Genomic DNA, 27,398 nt, shown 5'->3' on the forward strand with positions numbered 1-27,398 from the left:
GCGGTGGCGGGCCAATGGAGGCCGAGGGGGTGGGGAAGCGGGAGCGGCCGCGCGGAAATTTCGCGCCAAATCTCGCTGCGGATAGGGGGCGAGCTCGGGTCGGCCTCCCACCCTGTGAATCTAAAGGTTAAGAGCGAACTTTTGCCGCGCCTCGCAAAAGAATTTACAGGTCGGACGCGTTTGTAGGGTCTGATCGGGCAGTATTTCCCGCGCGGCCCGTATTTTGACGATTATTTTGCGGGTCACGGCATTATACGGGTCTGCAAGAGATGCTCTTATGCCGTTGCCGAGAACTGGACTCAGCTCTAAATACTATGTCTGCGTGACAGTTTAGTTTTGGTGCGTTGACTCTTCTTTTATTTCCAAAACATGAAGGCTGAGATTTGACAGGAGATACGAAAGTGACATAGATATATACATAGTTTAAGCTGCACGTACTAGTACTCTAGTAGTGTAGAAGGGAAGACAAGACTAAAACGGAATTTCAGAACATGGGGCAACGGAGCACTTTATTTTGAACCCCCCAAAACAAGTGCTTGAAAGATTTGAAAAAAATGATCCTTTTACATGAATACGCATGCATGTGGTCTAAGTGCGTGCGAAAATTCGTTCGAAAATACTTTGTATTGTCTGCTGCACAAAAAAGACAAAATTTCGACCTAAAAGGTAAAAAAAATTGGCCCCAAATTTGCATGTATTTTGTCTTTTATGTCTCTCACATGCAAGCACGTATATTGGTGAATTTTGGCATGTTATATTGCACTGCTATACGTGCACGTACACAAAAATTTGGAATTTTTCAAGCCGTACGGATTTGTTATTTTGAACTTCAAAATAACGGGCACATAGTGCCCATGCTCAGATGTCATTTTTCGAGACAAGACGCCTGATACAACATGATGATCGGCTACAAAGCCCTTTCCAAGAGGGAGAAAACAAAAACTGAAAGCCGAAAAACCGACTACTCGCTACATCTCAGCCCATCTACGAGGCCCGCCGCACGAAAGTCATGTCGTCCTCTAGTTAGTCCCTTCTTATTGGACCATGTGGAGTACATTCCTAGGGGTTACGCCATTGTACACCATGTCGTTCCTGTGTCTAAAGGTCCAGAGAAGAAACAAGATCACCGTCCAAATGTCACTGGTGAGCTGCCTGCAGTTTCTTTACACACCCACCGATCCACCAGGTTACTGTCCATTGTAGGGATCCACTCATGCTTTTCCCATGCATGGGGATGACCGTTCACACCTCTCTCGCAAGGACACACCCAAGAAGAATGTGTTACAGAGTCTCTGGTTGTTGGTCGTAGAAGGTGCAAGCCGCCGGATGCGGCATTCCACGTTGCTCCAAACTATCGGCCGTCCAACATCTATCTCGAGCTGCCAGCCACCCGAACACCTTCTGGCGCCCTAGACCTCCTTATCATGCAAGCACCGGGCCACATCGTATGTCCCCGCAAAGAAAGAATGCACGATAGGCCGACCTAACAAAGAATCTCTCGTCCTTATCCCGCACCAAAATCAGGTAGTCCTCCACCTCCTCATCCAACCGAACATCCACAAGCTTATCTCCAAGTATGAAGAACTCACTCAGTGCTTCGATCGAGATCTGGTTGACATCTTCCGGCAACCCACCGCCCCCCAGGCAATCATACACTGCTAGATTTGAGTGCGCTTATGCACACAATGGTGGAGATGTGGTGCGAAGTCGCATCTTAAAGTATTAAGTTAAAAACAGAGTATTGCAATAAGTACTTATGGACATCGGTTCATTTTCTTCCATAAAGCTTTCTATCTCAATTAACATTCTTTTAATTTCTTGCTTTGACATTCTCGTCAACTTGCCAAGGTCAAAGCCTTTTTTCGTTTCCATTGTTGTTTTAATCCTTTGTAACTAGCAAAGCTAGTGAGACTGACAACCTCGCTAGTTCAGTTGAGGGCACAAGAAAGTTTTGTGTTTATGTATGTAGGTATTGGTCATTGGTTGTGCCGCGTAGCTCCTGTTGGTTCAATAAACTTTGAGGTCACTTAAGAAAAAACATTGGTTACTACAAACACTTGCACTTGTGGGCCCAACAACTTCCTAATCGAGAGAAAGTAGTGCTCACGGCTGAAAACATAACCATCATGCTTCAGCCTCTTGTTCGTGTGCATAGTCAAGATCAACACTATGTCTTCCTCTTCGGTCATATAAAATTCCTTGTCCGATGAGGGATCACCCCACAGATAAGATGAATCAATTGAATTCATCTACGATAAGAAAATCTCCATCGCAAACTACTTACATTTGTGCACAACAAAAAACGAGAAAGCAAAAAAAACATTGCAGGCAATTGGTGGAACACCTACAATGCGAGAAGAAGACAACCATTCGATTGCTCGACGAAGCTGAGGTGCTCGCCGTGCTTGATCAAAATGGCCGGGGAGGGCCTCGTTGACGCTGGGAGGTTGACTTCGCAGCAAAAAAACGACGACGGCGTACCGTGGCCGCCATCCAAAGCAACGAAGGTTGTGCTCGGTCGCGGCTGTCGCGTGGCCAACACCGGAGCTTCGGTGACCGCTAGTCGAGGCTATGACCCGCAGAGGAGCGGCGAGGACCATGACGGGCGGCGGAGGACCGACAACCAATCGGAATCGGGTGGCGGAGGGGTGCGTCGCCGGATCCCGATTCGACGGTGCGGCTGGGCTTCGACACGCGTCTGAAGCGACGAAGCCGGAAGATGAATGCGGGCCGGCGACGGTTTCGACGACAGGCAAAATTACAGCAACAACGGTTAGGGGCAGAGGTGGTGCTGCTAGGGGGAAATATCCAGGTGACGGTTGGGCGTTCACGCGCGACTATTTTTGGTTTGCGGCAACAGTCCGCGTGCAACAAATACGCAGCCCGCCCAGTCAATTTTTTAGCTGTTCAAAAAGGTTTTTGGCAAAATTTTGCAACAAGGCCCCTTTTGGGTTGTTGAAGAGTGTACTGATAGGCGCCGGCGCGTCGGCCAAAAATTTTGGCCGGTCCCGCGTGGGCCGTTCGATTTGCCTAATACGGAGCCCCGCAGAACAGTTTGATTATGCTCCTATCACTGTAGATTCGGTCGTCGTCTTCGTCGCCCTGCAAATCCCCCGCTCGCCCTGCAAATCCCACGCACCTCCTCCCCCCGACTGAATCACTATCTTACTCCAGCACGGCCCCGCACCCACCTCCTCCCCTGCCGCCGGCTCGCCGCTGCCCGCCGGAGGTCAAAAACATCCACCCCCCGCATCTTCTATGGCGATCATGGTTCCAGCAAAATAATTATGCAGTCCCAACAAAATTCACCGCCGGTTCCAGCAATTTTGTGGGAAGCGACCACTGGCGACCTGGTTCCAGCAAAAAATTGCTACGGTTCCAGCATATCTCACAGCCGGTGGTAACACTGGTTCCAGCAAAAAATCTCACAAAACAACAAATCTCTGTCAAAATCGATTGTAGCAAAAAACACAGCCATTTTCAGCAACAAATTAATCTGGTTCCAGCAAAAATCCTAGAAACAACAAATGCAGCAAAAATTCGCCTTACCGCCGCACCTCAGGAAGAGAATTTGGTTCCAGCAAAAAAAATCATTGGGTTCCAGCAAACAAGATTACCGGTTGTAGCACCTAGCTCGCCAAGCCCCATTACAAGCTGGGGAAGAAGGCCGGTTCCAGCAAAAAAAATTGCTGCTTCCAGCAAAATGGATCACTGGTTCCAGCATCATGGGATTGTGCCCGCTTGCCGCATGACCATGGTAGCACTCCTCGTCTCGGGTGGTAGCACGCCGTACCGGTGGTTGCAGCTCCTCTGCGGCCGGTTGCAGCACGCCATACGGGGGCGCGGTGTAGGGAGTCACCGATTCCAGCTCACCGCGGCGCCATTGCAGCATCCCGCGGCACGCGGTCCAGGATGCCGTTGCAGCTCGCCGGGGCAGCATCTTGATTTGCCGGATACCATGGGGTGGATCTGCTGCCTTGGGCTCGCCTGAGGAGAGGAGGGGGAAGGATCAGCGGAGGAGTCGCATTGGCCGGGATGGGGAGATGGAAGAGGAGGAGAAAGAGAAGCGTCTTGTGGAAGAAGAGAGGTTGAGCGGTCGATAGTAAGGTTTGACTGGTTGAGCGGTCACGTGGGGCGCAGGTGGCTTAGTAGCAGCGGGCTGCGCGAGCGATTGAGCGGTGCGACCGGCCCAGCGTTCAGCCAACGCACCAACGTAAAACGTTTCAATTTATTTAATCTTCAATCAAAGCCTAGAAAACAGTTAGACCCTAAAATTAATAGGGCTGCTATTGAAAAAAAGATTACACATGACATGACAGTGAAAACGGTGGTGAAGCTGTTTTGTTGGAACCCAGCCGAGTAGGTGAAAGGAGTCTGCCTGCCTCGCTCCGCTCCCCAATCGCCCAATCCCCACACAAAACCCTCGCTTCCGCTGCCCATGGCGTCGCTGATGGACGACGTCACCGCCGAGATCTTCCTCCGCCTCCCGTCGGACGAGCCTGAGCACCTCTTCCGCGCCGCCCTCGTCTGCAAGCCCTGGCTCCGCGTCCTCCGCGACCCCTCCTTCCGCCGCCGCTACAGCGTCTTCCACCGTGCGCCTCCCCTGCCACTAGTAGAAAAAGGGTCATCTGTCCCGGTTGGTAAGGGCCTTTTGTCCCGGTTGTTGAACCGGGACTAAAGGGTCGTTACTAATGCCCTAGCCCTTTAGTCCCGGTTCTTACACGAACTGGGACAGATGGGCCTCCACGTGGCCGGTGCAGCGAGCCCAGGCAGGAGGGCCTTTGGTCCCGGTTGGTGGCACTAACCGGGACCAATAGGCATCCACGCGTCAGCATTTCAGGGGCTGGGGTTTTTATTTTTTTTAAAGGGGGGGTTGGGGGTTTTGGGGGGTTAATTTAGGTGTTTCATATATTGTGTTAGCTAGCTAATTAATAGAGAGAAGTGTCCTCTCTTATCTCCGTGCTTGGTCGACTCTACGTACTATATACGTATAGAGAGGACTAGACACGCTAGCTAGTAAGCAAATGAAGGAAACAGAAGATCGTCATGAACATATATATGCATACACAGAGAAATGATATCGACCACCTCTCCTTCTCCGAGAGATTGGTCGAACAACAAGTTCTCGTATATCTATCCGACACTACCGGCTACATATATACAATAATTATCTCTTACAATATAATCTCCTAATTATATATGAACACAGGGTCCACATAGTATTCTCCGTTTTTAGTGATCACGTGGTCAAGGAAGAATGCCGCCAATTCCTCTTGAATTGCTCGCATACGATCTGGTGGTAGGAGTTCATCCCGCATCCGAAAGATCTAATTTGAAGAAGGGGTCAATACATACATATATATATATATATGAATAAATGAAACTCAACACAAATGATGGTAATAAAATAAAATTGTGAATATTATTGCTTACGCACTTCATATTGTTCCTTAGAGTAGCCCCGCTCACAGGTCGTGTAGTGGATGGACTCGCAAACGTAGTATCCACAGGAATCATTTCCCTTGTTCCTGCCACAACCACTTTACAAGAAATAGAGGTCAATCAAACTGATAAGCAAGCATGCTAAATGGTATTGATGAAACTAGCGCTTGAATCACTAGGAGATGCGCGGAACATGCTACTATAGTACTTACTTTCGGGTGTCTAAATTGCAGCTTCTTCGGCAGTGCCGGAGCTTTTTTGGTGAATTTTCTCCAAACCCTGCCAGACAAAGAAAACAATTACTTAATATCAGGAAATGAACAAAGTTGCTGATATGCATGGTGGATAATGATCGATTTAACTTACTTCTCGAGCATTTGAGTCATGTCCGCATAGTCCTGGGGATCTTTTCGTCTCGAGTCTAAGACGGTTACTAGTCCCTGCTCAAGCTTAATCTCTAGGAGAATATAGTGGAAGCTGCGCACGCATGCATAAGTCATCAATTACATTACTATAACCTGGACTAATAAGGGAAACCGAATATGCACAAGACAGTAACACTCACTTGAAGTTGTAAGGAAAGAGTATTATATCTTTGTTTTGATTTATTACCAACGATCGTAGCAAGTTGGCCTCGGTATTTTTGGCATGATATTTAACCTCAGTTGCATCTATGAGATTTGTGTTAATGAATCCAATACCACCGATTTGTCTTTTCTTCAATTCGGCGATCTTCAATCTGCATAATATAGTGAGGATAATTATAAATACATGCAATGAAAGAGCTGACCTATATAGAGAGACTTAATGACAGAAGTAGTACTACTTACAGACAGTAGCAAGTGATCGTTGATTTATCGAGGGCCTTTTGATTGAAAAACTGGAAGAACTCCTCAAATGGAACATTCAACATTTCAATTCCAACGAGGTCATGCTCCTCTTTAACTCTCAGCGTCAAAGTATTCCTCCCCCCAGACTCTCTACAGGTTTTCATGTACCAATCATGTAATCTTCACATCATCGTTGTTAGAGATCTTTCATCTTTGACGAGAGGCTTCCCGTACTCGTATCTGTGTTCGTCCACCTCCAAGAAATCATAATGTACATCGTCGGGCAGGTAATCTCCAAGATTGCTATAACCGGGCACCATCCTCGGATCATTAGCGACGATGTCGTTAGACACCTTGAGCGGGGGGCACGATTGGTTCGCTTGTTCGCCGAGCTGGGCAATTTTTTTCCCAGCTCGTCGTTCTTTTAACCTTTGATCACTGACAGTACTTCCCGACCGCTCCGCTTCGACAAATGTCTTTGCAATAATGTGCTCATAGTTGCCTTTCGGCGGAGACTTTGGTGGTTTTGTCAGGGCAGCCAGAGTGCGCTTCGCTTTCACTGGATCTACCTTCTCCTCTGGAGGTGGATGTTTCTTTGCTTTCACCCCTTCAAAGAAGTTCGTCACTTCGGCTCGCACGATCTTCATGGTTTCCTCCTCGGTCCTCTCGTATGGTAACTTCTCTGGAGTCTTCAGAGAAGTACCGAATCTGTATTGCCTCCCGCCTCTGGCTGTACTGCTAGACGCCGACAGAGCAGACGGAGCGGCTGCGGCTGTCTTCTTTCCTTGCTTACGAGGCAGAGGAGAAGCACTATGACGCGCTGGAGCAGCCGGAGCGGCGGCGGGTCTCTTCCGCCCTTGCTGACGAGGTGGAGAAGGAGGAGGTTGGCTGCTCGGGCGCGCCGGCGCAGGCGGAGAAGGAGGCGGAGTGCCGCCACGCGCCGGAGAAGGAGGCTGAGTGCCCTGATCACTCGCCGGAGGAGGAGGCGGAGTGCCCTTACTCGCCGAAGGAGGAGGAGGCGGAGGCGTCCAGTTCGGAAGGTTGATGAGCTCCTTCCGCCATAGGCATGGAGTCTTCAGAGTAGAACCCAGCCGAGTCTCCCCTTCACCGGTAGGGTGGTCAAGCTGGAGGTCCTCAAATCCCTCCGTTATTTCGTCCACCGTCACCCTAGAATATCCTTCTGGAATCAGACGACAGTGAAAAGTTGCGCCGGGTTCAGGAGGTCGAACAGAGCCGACATCCGCCTTGACTTTGAAGTTCTGCCATTGCGTCATAAGGTGGCAATGTTGAGACTCCGTGATAGCATCCACGGGGTAGCTAGCAGGAGCCGTCAAGACATGCTCCGGCTGAAGCAGCTCGGTGGAAGCGAAGCTCCTTCTCCGCTGAGATGGCGGGGTAGCTTTGGGGGTAGTTTCGGTAGGTCGCTTGCTGCGAGCTACGTCTCGTTCCTCTAGCGCTTGAACCCTTTCGTGCAGCTTCTGAATTTGGGTGTGCTCCACATTTTTCCTCCTCTCCTGGCATTTGTAACCGCCTGCGTCCGGAAAACCAGCCTTCCATGGAACGGAGCCTGGCGTGCCTCGTGTCCGTCCAGGGTGCTCAGGATTCCCGAGGGCCATTGTGAGCTCGTCGTTCTCTCTGTCTGGAACGAACGTCCCTTGCTGCGCTGCATCGATATAGTGCTGAAGCCTCTTGACTGGTATTCTCATTTGCTCATCCTTCCAAACGCACTTCCCTGATACAGGGTTCAAGGTTCCGCCAGCCCCGAAGAACCAAGTCCGGCAACGGTCTGGCCAGTTCATTGTCTCTGGTTCGATCCCTTTATCAAGCAGATCATTCTCAGCCTTGGCCCACTTAGGCCGGGCTTTGAGGTAGCCACCTGACCCCGTGCGATGGTGAAGCTTCTTCTTCGCAACATTTTTCTTGTTTGTCGCTGACATCTTCTTACTCTTTTCCGATGTCTTGTGGGCCACAAATGCGGGCCAGTGATCTCTGATCTTCTCATATTTGCCGATGAATTCTGGTGTCTCTTCTTTGTCGACAAACGTTTTCAGCTCATTCTTCCACCTCCTGAATAGGTCTGCCATCTTCTTAAGAGCATGAGACTTGATTAATTGTTCTTTAGCTGGCTTCTCCGGATCCTCCTCTGGCGGTAGGGTGAAATTCGCCTTCAGCTCAGTCCAAAGATCATCTTTCTGCATATCATTGACATAAGACACCTCAGGGTCTTCCTTCTTAGGCTTATACCATTGGTGGATGCTGATCGGGATCTTGTCCCTAACAAGAACCCCGCACTGAGCAGCAAATGCTTCCTTTGTCTGGATGGGTTCAATCGGTTGGACGTCGCGCGCGATTGCTGTGATCTCAAACCTTTCATCCGAGCGCAACTTTTTCTTCGGGCCTCGTCTCTTTACCGAAGTTGTGCTCGATCCGGAGGGCTAGAAAAAAGAAGAAAGACGAGAGTTAATTAATATGTGTACATACCAAAACAATGAATGCATCAATTAGCTAGTCAGCACAGGCTTAACTAATATATTTACCTGGCCGGACTCTGTTCGGTCAGCGGAGCCGTCACCACGTGCTCCTTCTTGCACCAGCATTGGGTCACCGGAGCCATCATAATCATGTCTTTCCTCCTCCACTCTTCGATCACCGTAGCCTGCTTCTTCACCCTGTTCTTCCAGACCATCATTGTCATTAAGATACGACAAGACATCACCTCCGGCTAAGATTATGTCCCCCAACACCTCTTCTGCTTCCTCGTCTCGTCCGTGCTCCATTGTTTCTGCAAATATTACAACATGACAATTATTACACAAACATGACAGCGGGTGGATATATTAGTGCAAACGTAGACCTAGCTTATTCCGGGTTTGGGGTGGCCTCGGCAACGCTTCAAGGGTAGGGGCGCGGCGGGAGGGGTAGGAGACCGACATCGTTTTTTTCTAGGGTTTGGGTGTCCTCGAGAGTTTTGGTCGAGTGAGAGGGCCGGGGGGTGCTCCCGTGGTATAAGTTATCACGGTCGAAGTTATCCGGGAGGGGGTTATATCGACAACGACGACATACATACATGGGAAAATAATGTTATCGGGGAGGGGGTAGGTGAAGGAAATATGCCCTAGAGGCAATAATAAAGTATTATTTATTTCCTTATATCATGATAAATGTTTATTATTCATGCTAGAATTGTATTAACCGGAAACATAATACATGTGTGAATACATAGACAAACAGTGTGTCACTAGTATGCCTCTACTTGACTAGCTCGTTAATCAAAGATGGTTATGTTTCCTAGCCATAGACATGAGTTGTCATTTGATTAACGAGATCACCTCATTAGGAGAATGACGTGATTGACTTGACCCATTCCGTTAGCTTAGCACCCGATCGTTTAGTATGTTGCTATTGCTTTCTTCATGACTTATACATGTTCCTATGACTATGAGATTATGCAACTCCCGTTTACCGGAGGAACACTTTGTGTGCTACCAAACGTCACAACGTAAATGGGTGATTATAAAGGTGCTCTACAGGTGTCTCCAAAGGTACTTGTTGGGTTGGCGTATTTCGAGATTAGGATTTGTCACTCCGATTGTCGGAGAGGTATCTCTGGGCCCACTCAGTAATGCACATCACTATAAGCCTTGCAAGCATTGTGACTAATGAGTTAGTTGCGGGATGATGTATTACGGAACGAGTAAAGAGACTTGCCGGTAACGAGATTGAACTAGGTATCGAGATACCGACGATCGAATCTCGGGCAAGTAACATACTGATGACAAAGGGAACAACGTATGTTGTTATGCGGTCTGACCGATAAAGATCTTCGTAGAATATGTGGGAACCAATATGAGCATCCAGGTTCCGCTATTGGTTATTGACCGGAGAGGTGTCTCGGTCATGTCTACATAGTTCTCGAACCCGTAGGGTCCGCACGCTTAAAGTTACGATGACAGTTATATTATGAGTTTATATGTTTTGATGTACCGAAGGTTGTTCGGAGTCCCGGATGCAATCACGGACATGACGAGGAGTCTCGAAATGGTCGAGACATAAATATTGATATATTGGACGACTATATTCGGACATCGGAAGTGTTCCGGAGAAGTTTCGGATAAAACCGGAGTGCAGGAGGGGTTACCGGAACCCCCCGGGGAAGTATTGGGCCTTAGTGGGCCTTGAGGGGAGAGAGAGGGCAGCAGCCAGAAGGTGGCGCGCCCCCTCCCATGAGGAGTCCGAATTGGACTAGGGGAGGGGGGCGCAGCCCCTCTTTCCCTCTCCCTCTCCCTCTCTTTCCTCCCCCCCTCTCTTCCTAGTTGGACTAGGAAAGGGGAGTCCTACTCCTACTAGGAGGAGGACTCCCCCCTCTCCTTGGCGCGCCCAAAGGCAGCCGGCCTCCCCCTTGCTCCTTTATATACGGGGGCAGGGGGCACCTGTTCACACAATTGATATACGATATTTTAGCCGTGTGCGGTGCCCCCCTGCACCATATTACACCTCGATAATATTGTTGCAGAGCTTAGGCGAAGCCCTGCATCGGTAGAACATCATCGTCGTCACCACGCCATCGTGCTGACGAAACTCTCCCTCAACACTCGGCTGGATCGGAGTTCGAGGGACGTCATCGAGCTGAACGTGTGCTGAACTCGGAGGTGCCGTGCGTTCGGTACTTGATCGGTCGGATCGTGAAGACGTACGACTACATCAACTGCGTTGTGATAACGCTTCCGCTTTCGGTCTACGAGGGTACGCGGACAACACTCTCCCCTCTTGTTGCTATGCATCACCATGATCTTGCGTGTGCGTAGGAAATTTTTTGAAATTACTACGTTCCCAACAGTGGTATCAGAGCCAGGTTTTATGCGTTGATGCTATGCACGAGTAGAACACAAGTGAGTTGTGGGCGATATAAGTCATACTGCTTACCAGCATGTCATACTTTGGTTCGGCGGTATTGTGAGATGAAGCGGCCCGGACCGACATTACGCGTACGCTTACGCGAGACTGGTTTCACCGTTGGGAGCACTCGTTGCTTAAAGGTGACTGGCGGGTGTCCGTCTCTCTCACTTTAGTTGAACCGAGTGTAGCTACGCCCGGTCCTTGCGAAGGTTAAAACAGCACCAACTTGACAAACTATCGTTGTGGTTTTGATGCGTAGGTAAGAACGGTTCTTGCTAAGCCCGTAGCAGCCACGTAAAACTTGCAACAACAAAGTAGAGGACGTCTAACTTGTTTTTGCAGGGCATGTTGTGATGTGATACGGTCAAGACATGATGCTATATTTTATTGTATGAGATGATCATGTTTTGTAACCGAGTTATCGGCAACTGGCAGGAGCCATATGGTTGTCGCTTTATTGTATGCAATGCAATCGCCATGTAATTGTTTTACTTTATCACTAAGCGGTAGCGATAGTCGTAAAAGCAATAAGTTGGCGAGACGACAACGATACTACGATGGAGATCAAGGTGTCGCGCCGGTGACGATGGTGATCATGACGGTGCTTCGGAGATGGAGATCACAAGCACAAGATGATGATGGCCATATCATATCACTTATATTGATTGCATGTGATGTTAATCTTTTATGCATCTTATCTTGCTTTGATTGACGGTAGCATTATAAGATGATCTCTCACTAAAATTTCAAGATAAAAGTGTTCTCCCTGAGTATGCACCGTTGCAAAAGTTCTTCGTGCTGAGACACCACGTGATGATCGGGTGTGATAGGCTCTACGTTCAAATACAACGGGTGCAAAACAGTTGCACACGCGGAATACTCAGGTTAAACTTGACGAGCCTAGCATATGCAGATATGGCCTCGGGACACGGAGACCGAAAGGTCGAGCGTGAATCATATAGTAGATATGATCAACATAGTGATGTTCACCATTGAAACTACTCCATCTCACGTGATGATCGGACATGGTTTAGTTGATTTGGATCACGTAATCACTTAGATGATGAGAGGGATGTCTATCTAAGTGGGAGTTCTTAAGTAATATGATTAATTGAACTTGAATTTATCATGAACTTAGTACCTGATAGTATCTTGCTTGTCTATGTTAATTGTAGATAAATGGCCCGTGCTGTTGTTCCGTTGAATTTTAATGCGTTCCTTGAGAAAGCAAAGTTGAAAGATGATGGTAGCAATTACACGGACTGGGTCCGTAACTTGAGGATTATCCTCATTGCTGCACAGAAGAATTACGTCCTGGAAGCACCGCTAGGTGCCAGGCCTCCTGCAAGAGCAACACCAGAAGTTATGAACGTCTGGCAGAGCAAAGCTGATGACTACTCAATAGTTCAGTGTGCCATGCTTTACGGCTTAGAACCGGGTCTTCAACGACGTTTTGAACGTCATGGAGCATATGAGATGTTCCAGGAGTTGAAGTTAATATTTCAAGCAAATGCCCGGATTGAGAGATATGAAGTCTCCAATAAGTTCTATAGCTGCAAGATGGAAGAGAATAGTTCTGTCAGTGAGCATATACTCAAAATGTCTGGGTATAATAATCACTTGATTCAACTGGGAGTTAATCTTCCGGATGATAGCGTCATTGACAGAATTCTTCAATCACTGCCACCAAGCTACAAGAGCTTCGTGATGAACTATAACATGCAAGGGATGAATAAGACAATTCCCGAGCTCTTCGCAATGCTAAAGGCAGCGGAGGTAGAAATCAAAAAGGAGCATCAAGTGTTGATGGTCAGTAAAACCACTAGTTTCAAGAAAAAGGGCAAAGGGAAGAAGAAGGGGAACTTCAAGAAGAACAGCAAGCAAGTTGCTGTTCAGGAGAAGAAATCCAAGTCTGGACCTAAGCCTGAAACTGAGTGCTTCTACTGCAAGCAGACTGGTCACTGGAAGCGGAACTGCCCCAAGTATTTGGCGGATAAGAAGGATGGCAAGGTTAACAAAGGTATATGTGATATACATGTTATTGATGTGTACCTTACTAATGCTCGCAGTAGCACCTGGGTATTTGATACTGGTTCTGTTGCTAATATTTGCAACTCGAAACAGGGGCTACGGATTGAGCGAAGATTGGCTAAGGACGAGGTGACGATGCGCGTGGGAAATGGTTCCAAAGTCGATGTGATCGCCGTCGGCACGCTACCTCTACATCTACCTTCGGGATTAGTATTAGACCTAAATAATTGTTATTTGGTGACAGCGTTGAGCATGAACATTATATCTGGATCTTGTTTGATGCGAGACGGTTATTCATTTAAATCAGAGAATAATGGTTGTTCTATTTATATGAATAATATCTTTTATGGTCATGCACCCTTGAAGAGTGGTCTATTTTTAATGAATCTCGATAGTAGTGACACACATATTCATAATGTTGAAGCCAAAAGATGCAGAGTTGATAATGACAGTGCAACTTATTTGTGGCACTGCCGTTTAGGTCATATCGGTGTAAAGCGCATGAAGAAACTCCATACTGATGGACTTTTGGAATCACTTGATTATGAATCACTTGGTACTTGCGAACCGTGCCTCATGGGCAAGATGACTAAAACACCGTTCTCCGGAACTATGGAGAGAGCAACAGATTTATTGGAAATCATACATACAGATGTATGTGGTCCGATGAATATTGAGGCTCGTGGCGGATATCGTTATTTTCTCACCTTCACAGATGATTTGAGCAGATATGGGTATATCTACTTAATGAAACATAAGTCTGAAACATTTGAAAAGTTCAAAGAATTTCAGAGTGAAGTTGAAAATCATCGTAACAAGAAAATAAAGTTTCTACGATCAGATCGTGGAGGAGAATATTTGAGTTACGAGTTTGGCCTACATTTGAAACAATGCGGAATAGTTTCGCAACTCACGCCACCCGGAACACCACAGCGTAATGGTGTGTCCGAACGTCGTAATCGTACTTTATTAGATATGGTGCGATCTATGATGTCTCTTACTGATTTACCGCTATCGTTTTGGGGTTATGCTTTAGAGACGGCTGCATTCACTCTAAATAGGACACCATCGAAATCCGTTGAGACGACGCCTTATGAACTATGGTTTGGCAAGAAACCAAAGTTGTCGTATCTTAAAGTTTGGGGTTGCGATGCTTATGTGAAGAAACTTCAACCTGATAAGCTCGAACCTAAATCGGAGAAATGTGTCTTCATAGGATACCCAAAGGAGACTGTTGGGTACACCTTCTATCACAGATCCGAAGGCAAGATATTCGTTGCTAAGAATGGATCCTTTCTAGAGAAGGAGTTTCTCTCGAAAGAAGTGAGTGGGAGGAAAGTAGAACTTGATGAGGTAACTGTACCTGCTCCCTTATTGGAAAGTAGATCATCACAGAAATCAGTTTCTGCGACACCTACACCAATTAGTGAGGAAGTTAATGATAATGATCATGAAACTTCAGATCAAGTTATTACTGAACCTCGTAGGTCAACTAGATCAAGATCCGCACCAGAGTGGTACGGTAATCCTGTTCTGGAGGTTATGTTACTAGACCATGACGAACCTACGAACTATGAAGAAGCGATGGTGAGCCCAGATTCCGCAAAATGGCTTGAAGCCATGAAATCCGAGATGGGATCCATGTATGAGAACAAAGTATGGACTTTGGTTGACTTGCCCGATGGTCGGCAAGCCATTGAAAATAAATGGATCTTCAAGAAGAAGACTGACGCTGATGGTAATGTTACTGTCTATAAAGCTCGACTTGTTGCGAAAGGTTTTCGACAAGTTCAAGGGATTGACTACGATGAGACCTTCTCACCCGTAGCGATGCTTAAGTCTGTCCGAATCATGTTAGCAATTGCCGCATTTTATGATTATGAAATTTGGCAAATGGATGTCAAAACTGCATTCCTGAATGGATTTCTGGAAGAAGAGTTGTATATGATGCAACCGGAAGGTTTTGTCGATCCAAAGGGAGCTAACAAAGTGTGCAAGCTCCAGCGATCCATTTATGGACTGGTGCAAGCCTCTCGGAGTTGGAATAAACGCTTTGATAGTGTGATCAAAGCATTTGGTTTTATACAGACTTTTGGAGAAGCCTGTATTTACAAGAAAGTGAGTGGGAGCTCAGTAGCATTTCTGATATTATATGTGGATGACATATTGCTGATTGGAAATGATATAGAATTTCTGGATAGCATAAAGGGATACTTGAATAAGAGTTTTTCAATGAAAGACCTCGGTGAAGCTGCATATATATTAGGCATTAAGATCTATAGAGATAGATCAAGACGCTTAATTGGACTTTCACAAAGCACATACCTTGACAAAGTTTTGAAGAAGTTCAAAATGGATCAAGCAAAGAAAGGGTTCTTGCCTGTACTACAAGGTGTGAGATTGAGTAAGACTCAATGCCCGACCACTGCAGAAGATAGAGAGAAGATGAAAGATGTTCCCTATGCTTCAGCCATAGGCTCTATCATGTATGCAATGCTGTGTACCAGACCTGATGTGTGCCTTGCTATAAGTTTAGCAGGGAGGTACCAAAGTAATCCAGGAGTGGATCACTGGACAGCGGTCAAGAACATCCTGAAATACCTGAAAAGGACTAAGGATATGTTTCTCGTTTATGGAGGTGACAAAGAGCTCATCGTAAGTGGTTACGTTGATGCAAGCTTTGACACTGATCCGGACGATTCTAAATCGCAAACCGGATACGTATTTACATTGAACGGTGGAGCTGTCAGTTGGTGCAGTTCTAAGCAAAGTGTCGTGGCGGGATCTACGTGTGAAGCGGAGTACATAGCTGCTTCGGAAGCAGCAAATGAAGGAGTCTGGATGAAGGAGTTCATATCCGATCTAGGTGTCATACCTAGTGCATCGGGACCAATGAAAATCTTTTGTGACAATACTGGTGCAATTGCCTTAGCAAAGGAATCCAGATTTCACAAGAGAACCAAGCACATCAAAAGACGCTTCAATTCCATCCGGGATTTAGTCCAGGTGGGAGACATAGAAATTTGCAAGATACATACGGATCTGAATGTTGCAGACCCGTTGACTAAGCCTCTTCCACGAGCAAAACATGATCAGCACCAAGACTCCATGGGTGTAAGAATCATTACTGTGTAATCTAGATTATTGACTCTAGTGCAAGTGGGAGACTGAAGGAAATATGCCCTAGAGGCAATAATAAAGTATTATTTATTTCCTTATATCATGATAAATGTTTATTATTCATGCTAGAATTGTATTAACCGGAAACATAATACATGTGTGAATACATAGACAAACAGTGTGTCACTAGTATGCCTCTACTTGACTAGCTCGTTAATCAAAGATGGTTATGTTTCCTAGCCATAGACATGAGTTGTCATTTGATTAACGGGATCACCTCATTAGGAGAATGACGTGATTGACTTGACCCATTCCGTTAGCTTAGCACCCGATCGTTTAGTATGTTGCTATTGCTTTCTTCATGACTTATACATGTTCCTATGACTATGAGATTATGCAACTCCCGTTTACCGGAGGAACACTTTGTGTGCTACCAAACGTCACAACGTAAATGGGTGATTATAAAGGTGCTCTACAGGTGTCTCCAAAGGTACTTGTTGGGTTGGCGTATTTCGAGATTAGGATTTGTCACTCTGATTGTCGGAGAGGTATCTCTGGGCCCACTCAGTAATGCACATCACTATAAGCCTTGCAAGCATTCTGACTAATGAGTTAGTTGCGGGATGATGTAAAACAGAACGAGTAAAGAGACTTGCCGGTAACGAGATTGAACTAGGTATCGAGATACCGACGATCGAATCTCGGGCAAGTAACATACCGATGACAAAGGGAACAACGTATGTTGTTATGCGGTGTGACCAATAAAGATCTTCGTAGAATATGTGGGAACCAATATGAGCATCTAGGTTCCGCTATTGGTTATTGACCGGAGAGGTGTCTCGGTCATGTCTACATAGTTCTCGAACCCGTAGGGTCCGCACGCTTAAAGTTACGATGACAGTTATATTATGAGTTTACATGTTTTGATGTACCGAAGGTTGTTCGGAGTCCCGGATGTGATCACGGACATGACGAGGAGTCTCGAAATGGTCAAGACATAAAGATTGATATATTGGACGACTATATTCAGACACCGGAAGTGTTCCGGAGAAGTTTCGGATAAAACCGGAGTGCCGGAGGGGTTACCGGAACCCCCCCGGGGAAGTATTGGGCCTTAGTGGGCCTTGAGGGGAGAGAGAGGGCAGCAGCAGCCAGAAGGTGGCGCGCCCCCTCCCATGAGGAGTCCGAATTGGACTAGGGGAGGGGGCGCAGCCCCTCTTTCCCTCTCCCTCTCCCTCTCTTTCCTTCCCCCCCCTCTCTTCCTAGTTGGACTAGGAAAGGGGAGTCCTACTCCTACTAGGAGGAGGACTCCCCCCCTCTCCTTGGCGCGCCCAAAGGCAGCCGGCCTCCCCCTTGCTCCTTTATATACGGGGGCAGGGGGCACCTGTTCACACAATTGATATACGGTATTTTAGCCGTGTGCGGTGCCCCCTCCACCATATTACACCTCGATAATATCATTGCGGAGCTTAGGCGAAGCCCTGCGTCGGTAGAACATCATCATCGTCACCACCCCGCCGTGCTGACGAAACTCTCCCTCAACACTCGGCTGGATCGGAGTTCGAGGGACGTCATCGAGCTGAACGTGTGCTGAACTCGGAGGTGCCGTGCGTTCGGTACTTGATCGGTCGGATCGTGAAGACGTACGACTACATCAACTTCGTTGTGATAATGCTTCCGCTTTCGGTCTACGAGGGTACGTGGACAACACTCTCCCCTCTCGTTGCTATGCGTCACCATGATCTTGCGTGTGCGTAGGAAATTTTTTGAAATTACTACGTTCCCAACAGTAGGTCGACCCCCCCCCCCCTTGTGTTGAAGTTATCGGGACACGGGGTATATCGACAACGACATATCCGATAAAAAATAAGAAGACAAATAACAAATAAAAAGAGGAGAAGAAGATATTAATAGAGGAGAAGATTGAAGAAAAAAAGAAGAAGAAAAAGAGGAGAAGAAGAAAGGAATAGAGGAGAAGAAGAGAAAATAGAATATTCTATTTTCTCTTCTTCTCCTCTTCTTTTTCTTCTTTTTTCTTCTTCTTATTTTCCTTTTTACTCTCCTTCTTTTTCTTCTTCTTCATTATCTTCCTAGCTAGATATATAATACTTTTCTAAAAATGTAACTTTTGCATATATAAAACTTTTTCTTCTTCTTCCTTCTTCCTTCTCTTCCTTCTTTTCCTAAATATATATAACTTTTCTAAAAATGAAACTAACCTAAAATGTACTAAATCAGAGATCATATATAGATAAAACTAACCTAAAATGTACCCAAATGCACTAAAAATCGAACTTTTATATGCACAGAGAACATACATACATATATACATTTTTATAAAAATGCAAAAAACAAATCATCATATATATGAACAAAAAATCTAAAAAAAGACACATAATCAGATATACACACATACATTACTCACACATATACATATAATCTGGAAAAAAAAACATCATAAATATGTGAAAAAACAGAGGAGAGGACAGGGGGGCGGCGCCGGTCTGACCAAGGAGAGGTGCGGCGTGGTCGGGGCAGGGGCAGAGGCACGGTGCCGATGTCGGTGTAGAGGGCGGCGACGGCGGCGTGGTCGGGGCAGGGGCGACGGCGGCGTGGTCGGGGCAGGGGCGATGGCGTCGATGGGGCAGAGGGCGGTGACGGCATCGATGGGGCGGGTCGGGGGCGCGGCAGAGGCACGGCGAGGGCGCGCGGCGTGGTCGGGGGGCAGGGGCGACGGCGGCGTGGTCGGGGCAGGGGCGATGGCGTCGACGGGGCAAAGGACGGCGACGGCGTCGACGGGGCGGGTCGGGAGCGCGGCAGAGGCACGGCGAGGGCGCGTGGCATGGTCGGGGGACAGGGGCGACGGCGGCGTGGTCGGGGCGGGGCAACGGCGGCGTGGTTGGGGGCGCGGCAGAGGCACGGCGAGCTCGGGCAGCCTGGTGGCGTCGTCGGAGGGATCGAAGAACTGACGAAATTTTCACAAGTGCTGGCTTATATAGCAAACCCATTGGTACCAGTTGGTGGCACAAACCGGTACCAATGCCACCCTTTAGTCCTGGTTGGTGTCACCAACCGGGACCAAATGCCTCTTTTCAGCAGCCCAAGGGGCGGGAAGCGGCGGCCTTTGGTCCCGGTTGTTGGCACCAACCGGGACTAAAGGGGGGGCATTGGTCCCGGTTGCTGCCACAAACCGGGACCAAAGGGTGGCATTGGTCCCGGTTCATGCCACCAACCAGGACCAATGGCCTTGCACAGCGGCGTGGTGGTGGGAGTTTAGTCCCACCTCGCTAGTTGAGAGCGTCGACTACCTGTTTATAAGCACTGCTGCCTCCTCTCTCTCGAACTCCTCTGAACTGCAGGCCTATGGGCCTAATTTGACACTGCTTTGCCTGTGGGCCTGCTGGGCCTTCTGCGGGCCTAAATCCTAGCCCAACTAGCTCGGTTTCTAGTCGTATTCAGGCCGTGGTGGCCCAGGAGGTGGCTTTTTTATTTTTTTTTCTAGTTTTTTTGTTTTCTTTGTTGCTTTATTTCTCTATTTTGTTTCTAGTTACAACAAAATACTTACTGTTGCTATTTTATTTATTTTATTAAGGTTTATTTATTTTGTTTTATTATAGTTTATTTTATTTTGTTTCTACTTATTTATTTTATAAAAGTTTATTTTATTTATTTTATTTTGTTTGTACTTATTTATTTTATTTTGTTTCTACTTATTTATAAAAGTTTATTTTGTTTATACTTATTTATTTTCTTTTCTTTTTTGCTTTTTGTATTTATTTTATGAAAATTCTTTTTGCTTTTAATGTTTTGAACAGAAAATACTTTGATAATTTTAGTTGCATAAATTCTATATAATTTTAGTTTCAATAATACTAGAGGTTTATAAAAGCTTTTTAGTTGATTCCTCTAGTACCGGTTCTTTCTGCCCTTTCTGACTTCATTTGTTATTTTTCATGCATTTATTGATTATTTTGAGCTATAAGACCCTGAAATTGAAAAGCATTTCAAATGAACTCTGAAAAGGTTGAAAGTTGGCATGGTATCATCATTTCATCCACATAGCATGTGCAAGAAAGTTGAGAGGGTTACGGCAAAAACTGGATGCACTTCGGGTACAAAACGGACAATGGTATCATACTCGTCTGTTACAAAGTTGGCATGGTATCATCATAATAGTTGCGGGAGAAAGTCTTCACTTTTTCTTCGCTTGTGTCATTTGCTTATTGCGTCGTAACCATGGATAATCTTCATCGTTTATCAGGATGCTTGGGTCAGCCTTGACTTTGAAGGGAGGAATTTCATGAAACTTTTCATAATCTTTACACATGTCTGTCTTGCCCTCCACTCCCACGATGTCCTTTTTTTCCTGAAAGAACTATGTGGCGCTTTGGCTCATCATATGATGTATTCGCTTCCTTATCTTTTCTTTTTCTCGGTTTGGTAGACATATCCTTCACATAGATAACCTGTGCCACATCATTGGCTAGGACGAACGGATCGTCAGTGTACCAAGATTTTTCAGATCCACTGTTGTCATTCCGTACTGTGGGTCTACCTGTACCCCGCCTCCGGACAGATTGACCCATTTGCACTTAAACAAAAGGACCTTAAAATCATGTCCGTAGTCAAGTTCCCATATGTCCACTATGTAACCATAATATGTGTCCTTTTCCCTTTCGGTTGCTGCATCAAAGCGGACACCGCTGTTTTTGTTGGTGCTCTTTTGATTTTGGGCGATCATGTAAAATGTATTCCCATTTATCTCGTATCCTTTGTAAGTCAATACAGTCGAAGATGGTCCCCTGGACAACGAGTACAGCTCATCACAAATAGTGATGTCACCTCTGAGACGTGTTTGCAACCAACTGCTGAAAGTCCTGATGTATTCACATGTAATCCAGTCGTCGCACTGCTCCGGGTGTTTGGAGCGCAGACTGTTCTTGTGTTCATCGACATACGGGGTCACCAAGGTAGAGTTCTGTAGAACTGTGTAGTATGCTTGAGACCAAGAATATCCGTCCCTGCATACTATTGAGTCCCCTCCAAGCATGCCTTTTCCAGTCAGTCTCCCCTCATACCGCGATTTAGGGAGACCTATCTTCTTAAGGCCAGGAATGAAGTCAACACAAACCCAATGACATCCTATGTTTGATGGCCCATGGAGATGCTTCCTTCTGGCCTAGCGCGGTTACGGACATATTTCTTTAAGACTCCCATGAACCTCTCAAAGGGGAACATATTGAGTAGAAATACGGGCCCCAAAATGACAATCTCGTCGACTAGATGAACTAGGACGTGCTCGAAACTGACAAGACATTACGCCACATCACTCCTTAGCCTTGGTATGATTTCTGGTCGATCACCTTCTGAGAGATTGCATTGAGGAATGCACATAGCTTCACAATGGCTAATCGGACGTTTTCCGGTAGAAGCCCCCTCAATGCAACCGGAAGCAGTTGCGTCATAATCACGTGGCAGTCATGAGACTTTAGGTTCTGGAACTTTTTCTCTGGCATATTTATTATTCCCTTTATATTCGACGAGAAGCCAGTCGGGGCCTTCATACTGAGCAGGCATTCAAAGAAGATTTCTTTCTCTTCTTTCGTAAGAGCGTAGCTGGCAGGACCTTCATACTGCTTCGGAGGCATGCCGTCTTTTTCGTGCAAACGTTGCAGGTTCTCCCGTGCCTCAGGTGTATCTTTTGTCTTCCCATACACGCCCAAGAAGCCTAGCAGGTTTACGCAAAGGTTCTTCGTCACGTGCATCACGTCGATTGAAGAGCAGACCTCTAGGTCTTTCCAGTAGGGTAGGTCCCAAAATATAGATTTCTTCTTCCACATGGGTGCGTGTCCCTCAACGTCATTCGGAACAGCTAGTCCGCCGGGACCCTTTCCAAAAATTACGTGTAAATCATTGACCATAGCAAGTACGTGATCACCGGTACGCATGGCGGGCTTCTTCCGGTGGTCTGCCTCGCCTTTGAAATGCTTGCCTTTATTTCGACATTGATGGTTGGTCGGAAGAAATCGACGATGGCCCAGGTACACATTCTTCCTGCATTTGTCCAGGTATATACTTTCGGTGTCGGCTAAACAGTGCGTGCATGCGTGGTATCCCTTGTTTGTCTGTCCTGAAAGGTTACTGAGAGCGGGCCAATCATTGATGGTTACAAACAGCATCGCGTGCAGGTTAAATTCCTCCTGTTTGTGCTCATCCCACGTACGTACACCGTTTTCATTCCACATCTGTAAAAGTTCTTCAACTAATGGCCTTAGGTACACATCAATGTCGTTACCTGGTTGCTTAGGGCCTTGGATGAGAACTGGCATCATTATGAACTTCCGCTTCATGCACATCCAAGGAGGAAGGTTATACATACATAGAGTCACGGGCCATGTGCTGTGATTGCTGCTCTGCTCCCCGAAAGGATTAATGCCATCCGCGCTTAAACCAAACCATACGTTCAATGGGTCACCTGCAAACTCATCCCAGTACTTTCTCTCGATTTTTCTCCACTGCGACCCGTCAGCGGGTGCTCTCAACTTCCCGTCTTTCTTACGGTCCTCACTGTGCCATCGCATCAACTTGGCATGCTCTTCGTTTCTGAACAGACGTTTCAACCGTGGTATTATAGGAGCATACCACATCACCTTCGCAGGAACCCTCTTCCTGGGGGGCTCGCCGTCAACATCACCAGGGTCATCTCGTCTGATCTTATACCGCAATGCACCGCATACCGGGCATGCATTCAGATCCTTGTACGCACCGCGGTAGAGGATGCAGTCATTAGGGCATGCATGTATCTTCTGCACCTCCAATCCTAGAGGGCATACGACCTTCTTTGCTGCGTATGTACCGTCGGGCAATTCGTTATCCTTTGGAAGCTTCTTCTTCAATATTTTCAGTAGCTTCTCAAATCCTTTGTCAGGCACATCATTCTCTGCCTTCCACTGCAGCAATTCCAGTACGGTACCGAGCTTTGTGTTGCCATCTTCGCAATCGGGGTACAACCCTTTTTTGTGGTCCTCTAACATGCGATCGAACTTCAGCTTCTCCTTTTGACTTTCGTATTGCGTCCTTGCATCGACAATGACCCGGCGGAGATCATCATCATCGGGCACATCGTCTGGTTCCTCTTGATCTTCAGCAGCTTCCCCTGTTGCAGCATCATTGGGCACATCGTCTGGTTCCTCTTGATCTTCAGCAGCTTCCCCCGTTGCAGCATCACCGTATTCAGGGGGCACATAGTTGTCATCGTCCTCTTCTTCTTCGCCGTCTTCCATCATAACCCCTATTTCTCCGTGCCTCGTCCAAACATTATAGTGTGGCATGAAACCCTTATAAAGTAGGTGGGTGTGAAGGATTTTCCGGTCAGAGTAAGACTTCGTATTCCCATATTTAGGGCATGGACAACACATAAAACCATTCTGCTTGTTTGCCTCAGCCACTTCGAGAAAATCATGCACGCCCTTAATGTACTCGGAGGTGTGTCTGTCACCGTACATCCATTGCCGGTTCATCTGCGTGCATTATATATAATTAAGTGTGTCAAAAACCATTACAGAACATCATGAATAGATAATTAAGTGACCAAATTAATAGAAGTTCATCATCACATTAAAACCAAAGTACATACATAGTTCTCATCTAACAACATATAGTTCTCCAGAGCATCTAATTAATTAAACCATACATCTAAAGTAAGATTTTTTTTCTTTCAGAAAGAAGATAAGAACAAGAGGCTCACCACGATGGTGCCGGCGACGAGATCGGCGTGGGCGATCGACGGCGGTGAAGACGGAAATTGGACGTGACGGGCCGCTAAACCTACACAAATCTTGAGGAAAATGGAGCTTTGAGGTCGAGCTTCGAGAGGAGAAAGCTTAACTAGTGTGGCTCGGGCATTTTATCGAACACCTCATGTGCATAGGAGGTGAGCTAGAGCACCACAAAGCCCTCCCCTCGCCGGCCAGAGAAAAACAGAGCACTGGAGTGCTCTGCTCGCGGGCGAGGGGTATATATAGGCACCTCATTGGTCCCGATTCGTGGCATGAACCGGGACTAAAGGGCAACCTGTGGTCCCGGTTCAAGCCGCCAACCGGGATCAATGATGATGGGCCAGGAGCGAGGCCTATTGGTCCCGGTTCGTCCCACCAACCGGGACCAAAGGGGTCAGACGAACCGGGACCAATGCCCCATGAGGCCCGGCAGGCCCCTGGCCTCACGAACCGGGACCAGTGCCCATGAGTCCCGGTTCTAAACTGAACCGGGACTAATGGGCTGACCCGACCTGAACCAAAGCCTCTTTTGTTGGCCTCCTCCACAGGCTCCATGTCTTCGAAGGAGATCCCGCCGCCCGCCTCGCCCTCGCCACCGCGGCGCCCCTCTCCCCCTACCCCGACCTCAGCCGCACGCGCCCCCTCGACTGCCGCCACGGCCGCGTCCTCCTCCACGTGGGGGTCGGGGCTTGGCATTTCGTCGTCTGGGACCCCGTCACGGGCGAGCAGCACCGCCTCCCGGAGCCCGGCATCCCGTGGCTCATCTACACTGCCGCCGTGTTCTGCGCCGTGCCGGGCTGCGACCACCTCGACTGCCACGGCGGCCCCTTTCGGGTTGTCTTTCTGGTCACCGAGGACTACACAGATCTAGTCAAGGCCGCCGTGTACTCATCAGAGACAGGCGCGTGGAGCACGCCGGTGACAATGGACGCCGGCTGTGATGTCCAGCATAGGCGAGATGCCTTTGCGGCTGGATTCTACTACAAGCCCTATGTCCAGCCTAGGCGGGGCGCTGTCATTGGAGATGAAGCCTACTTCACACTTCGCTGGGGTAACCCAGTCGTCAAGTATAACTGGAGCAAGAATCACATATCCCTGATTGATCCGCCAACAAAGTGTGTGTACAACGTTGGTGTCAAAAAAAAGTCTGTGGACAAGGTCGCCCTCATGGTGATGGAGGACAGTTCACTGGGGTTTGCCTGCGTTGAGGGTTCCAGCCTTCATCTGTGGTCAAGAAAGGTGAATGCAGAAGGAGATGCAGAGTGGGCATGGTGCAGGGCCATCCAGCTGGAGAGTATTATACCTGTTGCCAATTCTGATGACAAACCATTTGTGGTTGGATCTGCAGAGGGTGTGGGTGTCATATTCGTCAGCACCGGTGCTGGCTTATTCACAATCAAGCTAGATTCTGGGCTGGTTAAGAAGGTTGCCGAGTCTGGGGTCTACTTCAGCGTCCTACCCTACATGAGCTTCTATACTCCAGGTATGGTCCTAGCCCTTCCTTCTGGTCTGTTATCCTGCGATTTCTTTATAGCATCTATATATTTCCTTAATTGGTTGGTTTATTATGGTCTGTGAACAATTACTCATATTTTAAGTAATGTGTGTTAGTTTGATTTATGTATGTGCTAGTATATGACATTGGAAAACAGAACATGATTTTTGTTATGAGATTTAACTTGTTAAGGAGCACAACCAAGCACTAGTGGAATTGCTAAATATGCTGTCAAATCTGTTGATGTAGTATTACCCTGTTACCTTGCTTCAGATTTTCTTGAAAAAAATAACAGTTTGTTATTTTCTGGCATAGCAGAAGTTCACACCTCAACTTAGTCTTGTAACACTTGTAATGAGTACAAGCACTTAGTTCTTCAATGTAGGATACAGTATTATTGTTGCCTCCAAAAGTGCTATCAAGTATCAGCACCAAACCTTTTGGACATACAATTGGAGATACTAGTAGCCAAGTCCTAATTTTGTGTTAATTTTTTTATTTTGGAGTTAAGTCTGGTTGTTCTTCTGCTATTATATAGATCAGCCCATGGGAAGCCCAATTGCATCACTAGCCCTTAAATTTCTACTTTTCGCTAGAGCCATTGATTGGTCAAATACTTTTCTTTTCTTGAATGCTTAGAAGAACTGCACATCATTGTACTACAGACGGAATAAGAATGTCCATACGATGGGAAGGGGAAGGAAATAGAGAACAGAAAAACACTACTCCAAGCCTGTCATAACAGGGAACACCGAGATAAAACAAAAATACTACTGACTACAAAAATGTGAAGTTTGATGTAATCGATGAAGAGTGAAGTGGGCGCTAGCTGTTTGCTAAATACTACTACAACAACCTCGTACATATCTGTTGCGTTGCATTTTCTTTACTGTATCTGTGTCTGCTTAGTTTGTTGGTTCTGGTTTGTGAACAGCTTCAACAAAGTCAAACTGTAATTATTACTCCCTCTGTCCCAAAATAAGTGTCATGGCTTTGGTTAAATTCGTTGAACTTGTTTTTGGGCGCAGGGAGTAGTTGTTATCTTCACATGTAGAGATTGCCATAGACCATGTGTGTTTGTTAGTGAAAACTGAATACATGTCCATCGGAAACTGACCTTAATTTGAATTCTGTGATTTCAATTGTTATTATGGACCGCATTGGTTAAAAATACAAATATGCATGCAAACTTTTAAATCTCATTTGATGTTCTTACTTTGTTTCAGATAATCTTTTCAGAACTATTCTATTGTTATTCTGGTATATCTGAAGCTCACATCTGGAGATCATTTTCTATTATTTTGTGAAGCATTTTTTGATCTCGTATTATGCTGTACTTGTATATAGCAAACCAAGCTGTAAATGCTGAGTTGGAATGTTGGTTTTGATTTTTGTGCATAATAACTTTTCAGATCGTGGTAGATTTCCATCGCTGGCGAAGCTCACCCATGTCTGATATTCTTCTCTGAATTATTCTATTGTTTTTCTTGTATATCTGAAGCTCATTTACTAGTATTATTTTGTAAAGACCTTTCGTATTATGTTGTACTTGTATATAGCAAATCAAACTGCAAATGCTGACTTGGAATGTTGGTTTTGATTTTTGTGCATAATAACTTCTCAGATCGTGGTAGATTTCCATCCCTGGCGGAGATCACTGATGTCTGATATGCGCCGTTCAAGAGCAAGAGTGCAAGACCTTGCGAAATGGATGAAGCCATTATCATAAATGTACTGCTAGTGGCTTCTTGCAGAGCTACCGCTATCAAATCCTTTTTATTTTCTGTTGAGTAGGCAAAGCACGTC

The 27,398-nt window shown here is 46.6% G+C and overlaps 1 protein-coding gene across 1 annotated transcript; it reads left to right on the top strand.

Moving 5' to 3' along the window:
* The first annotated feature begins 4,438 nt into the window (after nt 1-4,438).
* Nucleotides 4,439-27,183, top strand: LOC123055992 (uncharacterized). Its single transcript, XM_044479773.1, has 3 exons — nt 4,439-4,592; nt 24,621-25,580; nt 27,005-27,183. The coding sequence occupies exons 1-3, from the start codon at nt 4,439-4,441 to the stop codon at nt 27,046-27,048; spliced, it is 1,158 nt and encodes a 385-aa protein (XP_044335708.1). The 3' UTR covers nt 27,049-27,183.
* The last annotated feature ends 215 nt before the right edge of the window (nt 27,184-27,398 follow it).

This window comes from Triticum aestivum, chromosome 2D, assembly GCF_018294505.1.
Source record: "Triticum aestivum cultivar Chinese Spring chromosome 2D, IWGSC CS RefSeq v2.1, whole genome shotgun sequence".
NCBI classification, from domain to species: Eukaryota; Viridiplantae; Streptophyta; class Magnoliopsida; order Poales; family Poaceae; genus Triticum; species Triticum aestivum.